The 9,046-nt window shown below is 41.9% G+C and overlaps 1 protein-coding gene across 2 annotated transcripts in view; it reads left to right on the top strand.

The window, feature by feature from the left end:
• The first annotated feature begins 1,395 nt into the window (after nt 1-1,395).
• The window catches only part of LOC308101178 (uncharacterized protein), a 66,356-nt gene continuing 58,705 nt past the window's right edge, over nt 1,396-9,046 (top strand). Inside the window, exons 1-5 of one of the 2 annotated variants that reach the window (XM_080450552.1) lie at nt 1,396-1,521; nt 3,549-3,890; nt 7,062-7,226; nt 7,554-7,574; nt 7,699-7,719. In XM_080450552.1, the coding sequence (XP_080306678.1) occupies nt 1,410-1,521; nt 3,549-3,890; nt 7,062-7,226; nt 7,554-7,574; nt 7,699-7,719 (661 nt within the window). In that variant the 5' untranslated portion in view covers nt 1,396-1,409. Of the gene's footprint in view, nt 1,522-3,548; nt 3,891-7,061; nt 7,227-7,553; nt 7,587-7,698; nt 7,720-9,046 lie in introns of both variants that reach the window. The other variant, XM_080450551.1, reaches the window with a different exon arrangement.

Here is a 9,046-nt window from a genome sequence, read left to right as displayed (position 1 = left end):
ACTGTCTGTTCTCAGCGCATAAGCAAAACTGCACACTTTGGGTGCTCATATCCCCTTACGGGTATGGTCTAGTGTGAATAATTATTCTTCCTCAGCATTTCCCAGAAGGACAGACAACCAGCTATCAGGCTTACAAGCGATTCAGAATCGGAATCAATCTACTGGTAAAGAACGTTTGTCAATATGCTCACACAGTAGTCCAGTGGTGGACAAAGTTCTTCAAGCCTTCTACTCCTTTTCAAATATTAGCATCTACAAGTGAAGGTTGATCATGCTCAGTCAAATGTGTGCTTGAGAGTTACTGTAGCCTACTGGAGCACTTGCTCTTAAAATTTGTATTCAAAAGTAGGCTACATGCTTTAAAAGATACTCAAGTATTCAGCTACAAATTAAAAAGCACATTTGCTTTTTAATATCAATGCAATGCTGTAAGATTCTATCAATAATGGTGAAAAGGGCAGATCCAAGCTCACATGTTGTACTACAACGCTATTTTTCAGTATATTTGAAATAGAGCTTAAGTAAATCAATTCATAATTCATTCACCCCTCCGCCCTTCCTAGAAATTGAGTCAAAAGTACAATACAAAAATACTAAGTGCAGAAAACAGATAGGCTACTCAGACATTTTACTGATACCCTACTCAAGTAAATGTAGACTTAGGCGTATACTTCATTACTGTCCACCTGTATGTCTCGTAATGTCGCTGTGTCATTGAAATGTACAGTAGATACATTTCTGCTTCTTCTAGAAGTGGAACACGGTAAAACAGCAGCAACACAGTGACCTCTACTGGAAACACAATGTATAGGTCAAACTGTGAAGTCTGTGGAAACTGTCATACTATGACAGTCATGGACCCACTTGTTCCTGTTTTTTTTTTCATTTACAACTCTCACATGTACATAAACGTTCAGATTTCAAATATAAAGTGCTTACCCCCAAGCCACGGATGTAAAAAGTTGAGCCGGACCACCATAAGTACCCGTATCTCCCGTATTGTTCAATAAGAAGCATTTGAATCTAATCGGCAGCCATTTTCTATTAGTTTCTACTTATTTTTTTGTGATGTATCAGAGTGCAATACACCTCCCAACCGGTAGTGTCGCATAATTGAAAGCATCTGAGAAAATTCGGAGAAAATGGCCGGCTATCGGATTAAAAAGCTTTTTATTGAACAATACAGAATATACAGGTAATTAGACCTTTGCCGGCTCAACTTGTTACATCTGTGGCATGGAAGTCAGCACTTTATAGTGTAGATGTAGCACTTGTAAATGTAAAAAACTCAAAAAACAGGAACAAGTGGTTCCATGACGCTTGTGACAGACGAGCGTCATGTGAACCATGGCTAGTGGAAACTGGAAACCGAAAGTAAAATGACAAGATCTTTATTTGAAGGAGAGATCATGTCGGCTCCAAATTTTCAAGTCAGTGTTTTTACTGTGAAGTCGCCGATCTGGATTTATTTCCATATCTTCCTGGTAATATGGACCAGCTGCTACATCACATCTGTGACAGGTAACATTAACGTTACATTAATAACTTAAACGTCATTTACTGCGGAGTTACCGACGGGGAAGGGTGGGGCTGCAAAAGTTGAGTAGGCCGGAGTGGTAATAAGTTAATGATAATGATGTTTTCTTAAACGACTCATTTTCATATATTGTTTCGGTCTGCAATTGAATTAGGCTGTGTTCTGATGCTGAAAACGTGAACAATAAACTAAATTAAACGTATGTCGTCCTCATCACAGGAAAGGAAACAGCCTATACTAACTCCGACGTAGCCCTGGTTCAGAGCGTTAGTGAGTTCCCTCTAACGCAGGAATTCCACTGCCCTGCGAGTGCTCAAGAGTAGTGAAAATAAACAAAACCATTTCGCTACTTACCGAAGCAAAGGCTGTTTTGTGTTGTTGAAAGTCTATTCTCGGAGGTGGGAAGCCTCTCAGCACCCCACCTACTCTGTAAAAAACACTTTTTGGGCAGAAAATAAAATATGTCAGCGAGACGGAAATTATTTTTATTTACTCCACAGTGCCCTCTACAGATTTTGGTTAATGGCAAGTTCAAATCCTCCAGATCTGTAGAGGGCACTGTGGAGTAAATAAAAATAATTTCCGTCTCGCTAATTTAGAACTGGAATAGACCATATTCACACGGCGGCCATATTGGAATTTAACATTGAAAGTGCCGCCACCCGGGGTAGCTACTTTCATTGACTTCATAGAAACATGGCCGCCGTGTGAATATGGTCTATAGGGCAGGCCTACTATAAAATTGAAGCTGATGAATGCTGCTGCTGCATACTGCATGTGCAGGTTTTCCTGACCTGTACTAATGGGTTTTGTCTCCATATGAATTTTTCTACTTGGGGTTGAACCCAGGGCTGGTGCTAGGCAATTTGGCGCCCTAGGCAATATTTTTCCTGGCGCCCCCCCACCACCGTGCCACCGTTTTTCTGCCACAGCGCCACCTAGAGACTGCAAAAAAAAAAAAAAAAACACCCTAGTGGCGCCCTAGGCAACTGCCTACTCTGCCTAATGGGCGCGCCGGCCCTGGTTGAACCGGTGAGGTGGGAGTGGCTAGCTTTGGGAGAGCTCTTGTCTTGTTTGTCTGCATGAATGTACTTGTTGTATTGTATGCCCTGTTCACTTGTGCTGCTTAAAGGGTTAGTTCAGATTTTCAGTATTTTCTGTAGGAAATACTTACCATTAATGTAGTGGTTGCAAAGGTATTAATTGATTGGTCAGAGTTATGGTCCGGTTCTGATAAATATGAAGTAGTTCCGGTAGATTAGTAGATTTGGTGGGGGCCGCTCATTAAAAATAAATACATTTTAAAAAATAGCGTCATTTGTATTGTTGACCTATTTCTACCATATAGAGCAGGTTTCGTTCAATTTCGACCCCTCTGTCACATGGTACTATTTTCGTCATGTATTTTGAGCGTGAGTAGGCTGCCGCGGCGCAGTGATTCTGGACACAAACACAATACAAATGACGCTATTTTTTTAAATAAATTTATTTTTAATGAGCGACCCCCACCAAATCTACTAATCTACCGGAACTACTTCATATTCATCAGAACCGGACCATAACTCTGACCACGGGACTCGGGGGCAATCAATTAATACCTTTGCAACCACTACATTAATGGTAAGTATTTCCTACAGAAAATACTCAAAAAATCTGAACTAACCCTTTAAGGACCCCCTCGGAAATGAGATGGCGCATCTCAAGGGGTTTATCCCATAATAATGGGTACTCTCCCGATTGGCTGAAATTGGCAACACACCTGAAAATGTATTTCTGTTTATTCAAGAGATGGATTGACGGGGGGGGGGGCCTTGTTATTGAACAAAAACTCTATAATGATTATTATCAGAATATAGAGATTGAACTTTTTTTAATGAAAAAGTTTGTTAAAAAAAAATCACTTACACTACCTTTAAAGATTAATATTATTATACACTATACTATTATTATACACTATACTATTTAGTGTATAACTACATTATACACTAAAACTATTTTGTTTTGTTTTAAGGACAATCTCAGGTGATTGGGTCTTCTCAGGCCGTGCTGGCTAAAGTGGGGGATGATGTGGTCCTTCCTTGTCACATTGAGCCATCTGTCAACGCGGCCAGGATGACAGTGGAGTGGTCGAGAACCGACTTGAAGTTGGATTTCGTGCATCTCCGCCAAGATGGACATGAGAGGCCTGAGGATCTGAACCATTTTTACAAACGGAGGACGTCCCTGTTTCCTGATGAGCTGCCTCGTGGCAATATCTCAATGAAACTGTCCAGGGTGCAGCTCTCAGACAAGGGGACGTTCAAGTGTAATGTACCGACCCTGCGTAGCAGCAGTTTGATTCAGCTCAATGTTGGTAAGTCGTAGGAAGAAGTAAATTATTAAACCGTTTTTAAGAAGCCAATACACCTTTTAAAATGCTAAATCCCTTACACATCATTGTCATCTCTGTATGACAGGGCAGGTCTGACTTCACTATCCCATCGTAGAAGGCCTCATTGGCACATTTTCCTTTATAAACCATTATTGGGCTACTCCCTTGCTATCTAAACTGCCTTTTTAATTTAAAAGTAAAAAATCTTACAATCTCCGCTTGCTGAACCTGCCACTTCTTACCATCCCTAATCCATCAAACGGAATTTTGGAGGATGGCTTTTAGTTAATGTTCCATCGCTCTTTAATGCCTTCAGAAACCTCTGTAAACATATCATACGGTAAGACTGTATTCAGTCTAAGACTAATAGTATGGTGCATTAAAGTAGAAATATTTCCTTTTGTCAGACTAGTATCTATTATTATTAGGGGCCGTTCGTTAATTATCAAAGGGGAGGTATGGTGCTAAACAGAATTTTGTATTTAAAAAATATTTTGTTTTTCATACGTTTTAATACTCACTTATGTTGTATATCAAGTGTACCCTGGCCTGTATGGGGACTCGACTTGGTATCTCCCCCACTTCTGTTTATGTCCCACCAAACCGTTCATTCATTGGACGCAGTGAACCACAGTTAACTTCTGTACCGGACTCATATTCTTCACAGTCTGTACAGTAAAGACACCTGCCTTTCATTGCGATTTCAAGCGCACCTTGATGGGAACCAGCGGCTGCTTTCATGTTCTTTCACCCCTGGTTAAAGGCAATGGTTCAATCCAGAGTGATTTGATAGGTCGTAACCCATATAACAGTATGTCGTAGCCACAGTGGGTCGGACCAAAATCACAACAAGATAGGGGGAGAGAGAGAGAGAAAAGTTTCGGGAACCAGCAGCAACAAGGGAAAGGCAACGCTCATTGCAGAGGCATATGAACTGATTTTGCTGCCCATAAAAGATATAGCAGGAATTATGTTGAACAGTAAATAGCGGATGGCCCTTAAAAGAGCCGTTTTGGGTGTTTTTGTAACCCAGAGAGGACACAAAATGGACCCTCATGGCTGTCACTGGTACATTTGGTTACACTCCATACCGGTAAATTAACACTGAAGGGGTCCTCCATCGGCCCGATGATTTTATATCTGTTATATGTGCTTGCAAACAAAACTATTCCGTCAACACTGTGTTCATTTACACCCGAGTCCCAAGTGGAGGTGACATCTTGCCCGGGTGGTCCTGCTCAATCTCCCCAGGCAGTAAACTCAAGCTGCTGGCTGCATGGGAATGAGTTAGGAGAGAGACAGAGAGAGAGCGAGAGAGAGAGAAAAAAGCTCACGCCCGACTCAGGGTTTTTGACAGCTTGGTTGTAAACGATAATTACATTTCATGAAAAGTAGAACATAGCTCAATCTTTCTTTTGTTTGGGATGTTTTTGTAACCCAAAGAGGGCACATAATGATGGAACAAGATGGACCCCCAACGTCAAATAGGGTGCTAATTCACCCATAATCAATGTGGAAAAGAAGTTGGTGTGAATATAAAATAAATATTTTATGGAGGTCGGGGGGGGGGGGGGGGGGGTCAAGAAAAAAAAGGAAATGAAATCACATCTGCACCATAGCCCCCCCCCCTTTAAATAAATAAACAAATGGTCCCTTGCTGGTGAGTTTCTCAATGGTGAATACACAGCAACACTGTCTGACAACAGGAAGTATGTCTACTTTAATACAGCGCAATGTTACTCTTATTAGCCTCTATAACATTGTTTGAAGTTTTTGGTAGTTATTTCATGATGCAGGTTTGTGATAAGCAATGTGTCAATACTGTAGCAATACTTACATGCAACCATTTTGTTGCAGAATCAGATTCAACCTTATTTTTACATCACAGGTTTACAAGTGTAAAGAAGTGGGTGAAATTATTTTTTCTGCAAGCTCCATTGTTTGCTTGTTTTGTTTTGGGTTTTTTTTTTTCAAAAAGAGTAAAAGAATGGGAGGGGGGGGGGGGTGCAGGAAGAGCAAGGAGGAAAACAATCAAACAGTAGATAATGTCAAGGAGAGGCAAAAATCTAAGCACATTTTGCCTGCTATATTTGCACATCTGTTTTGTATTTAACATTTTACAGGTTCAGTTAGCCATATAGCATCTGTCACTGTCATCCCTTGTGGTTACTATAGTTGTACTGCAGTTATGTACCTTATCACATTTGTTCTGCACCATTTTGTCATGCCCAAAATGGAAATAATGTTTGGTCAATATACTGTAACTGTACCCATGATTTGCCAACCAGTAAACCATTTGCCAAAACTATGTGCTTTGAACCTTGGCTAAGTAGCCATCTTGTCAACACGTAAATAACATACAACTTACTAGGGCTAGGCGATGACTTCAAATCCATAATTACAATTATTTCAAATTTTGTCTTGGATTAACATTGATGAATGATTATTTTATTTACGGTTTTTCTTTTACACTGCACTCTGACAAGGTATGTACTGTAAATAGTATAAGTGCAACAGTTAATAACACTGTATTGATTTAATCGATTTTAATAAATAAACAGCAAAACTAGCAGATCTACAAGCTCACAACACATCACGATGGGACGTGTTGTTAGTTATTTTTGCTATTTTTGCACGACATCGTTGTAAAACTAAGTCCAATATAGGGCTAAAGTGGTTAATCAGACTAATTGATTTAGTCTATCATAAAAATAAAAATAAATGTTGATTCGTTGATATACAAGAAAAAAACAAACACTGCTCCTCGATTATTTGATTAACTGACATGAGCAAGAGTGAGAGGTTCTAAATGTCGGTTTCTATACATTATTGGTTAATTGCCCAGCCCTACAACTTACACAATGTCAACAACTATATCAGGTTGTCATTTCATCACATTTCACTACTCTGGACTCAGAATAAAGGAGAAGGTCTTTCTCAGGGCTCCTTCATAGGCAAAGGAAAGGTACATTTATCCAGAGTGAGTTACTGTACTGTACCATGCAGGACACATGACTGTTAATGGAGATCAGGCAGGACACAAACCTGTGGGCCACAGGACAGAGCCTAGAACCATTTTAACACCACTGTTGATTTGCTTGATTTCATTTTACTATGTTGACAACAGCTTTGTCATGTTTCACTGTCTTTCAGAGGATATCACTAAAACTGACAAGTATGACCTTAAGACAGAGGGTGGACTCACTGGAGGAGCGGGTGCAGGGATTGCGATTATAGTGACTGTCATATTGGTGGCAGCAATACTGGGAGGTTTGTATCGGAAAGGCTGTCTCTCTTGGAAAAAGCAGAATAAACCAGGTAAGTCTTGGACAGATTTCTGGACTAATACATTTTTCAAATGTATATTTGTGATATCCATCCATGTGGCTATAATGACAACAATGTGAAGATCAAAAATAAGATTAGTGTCTCCACACTGATGAATCACGTGTGTGTGTGTGTGTGTGTGTGTGTGTGTGTGTGTGTGTGTGTGTGTGTGTGTGTGTGTGTGTGTGTGTGTGTGTGTGTGTGTGTGTGTGTGTGTGTGTGTGTGCGCGCGTCTGCATGTAACTGTTGACTGTGTGTGTAATTGCATGAGTTATACACAAGCATGGTATTATAATTCAATATTCCATATTGTTTCAGGTCAAGAAGGGGAAAACCTGGGTGAGAGAGTTCGTGAGTTACTTCAATATATTGATTATATTGATCCAAAATGTGTTTATGCAGAAAAGGGTAGATTAAGAGAGTTAACATTATGTGTAATATACCTGTAACTTTCCCCCTACAGCCCTGAATGATCAGAGTGAAGGTAAGTAGAACATTCATGATCTGTGTATGTGTACTGTACACACACACACACACACACACACACACACACACACGATCAAACGCTTATCCGGGTCGGGTCACAGGGGCAACAGACTAGTATCAGCAGAGAGTTCCAGACGACCCTTTCCAAAGCAACATTAGCCACTTCCTCAGGCTGAGCCTACCCTCACTCATGAACAAGACCCCGAGATACTTAAACTCCTTCACCTGGGGCAAGTCTCGTTCCCTACTTGGAGTGCACACTCCATTGGTTTCCATCGGTGTGTGACTGTGTGTATATATGTCACAGTACGTTTGGAGAACCAGTACGATTGAAGACAGAGCGCTCGTTTTTAGGCACGGGGCTCCTTCGGGGCGAGGCGGGGCTTTTCGAGACAGGGTTTATTAGCGAGGCTCGCGAGGAGGAGAAGGAGGACGGCGCTGCGAGGCGGGGGTTTATTACGCGAGGCTCGCGAGGAAGAGGAGCCTCCTCCTCCTCCTCCTCGCGTAATAAACCGTCCCGTCCTCTCCTTCTCTCCTTCTCCTCCTCCTCCGAGGAGGAGAAGGAGAGCGCGGAGAGGCGGGGCTTTGATGCGCCGACGGAGACCTGTCTTTTGTTGTTCCCCCCCACATAGCAACCAGGAAGCTACGCTAGGGGAACCATAATATCTATGAGGGGAACGCTGAACACGCGTTCACACGCACGGCGCGCCGACTTAGTGGAGCTTGAGGCCGAGGAAGCGCGCCCTCGCGCCTCCAGGCGCGAGTGCCCGCGCTGACCGGCCGATGCTCCACTAGTCGACTCAGCGCCGTTTGATTTGTAAACCGATAGGGACAGAATAGTTCTTTTCATGGATCACTGTGTGTGTGTGTGTGTGTGTGTGTGTGTGTGTGTGTGTGTGTGTGTGTGTGTGTGTGTGTGTGTGTGTGTGTGTGTGTGTGTGTGTGTGTGTGTGTGTCAGGGAGAAAGTAAAACAAAAGCCAGAACACAATAAAAGTATCTAAACAGTCCTGCTTTCAATAAACCAAAAAAAGCATGAGCGCGTGCGTGTGTGTGTGTGTGTGTGTGTGTGTGTGTGTGTGTGTGTGTGTGTGTGTGACTGTGTGTGTGACTGTGTGTGTGTGTGTGTGTGTGTGTGTGTGTGTGGCCATATATGTTTGTGCACAAGCCTGGCTTGTGGCTCCCTCTAGTGCTGGGTGGGTGGTAAAAACGAGCGCGCTTTCTTCAATCGTACTGGTTCTCCAATCATACTGTAACATATATATATATATTGTGGGGTATCGATCAAAGCCAAGAGTCAGACAGTGGTGGTGCAAGGGTATTTATT

Source organism: Gymnoscopelus braueri (genome assembly GCF_963280865.1).
Source record: "Gymnoscopelus braueri genome assembly, chromosome: 15".
Classification (NCBI taxonomy): domain Eukaryota; kingdom Metazoa; phylum Chordata; class Actinopteri; order Myctophiformes; family Myctophidae; genus Gymnoscopelus; species Gymnoscopelus braueri.
This window is presented reverse-complemented; position numbering and strand designations above follow the sequence as displayed.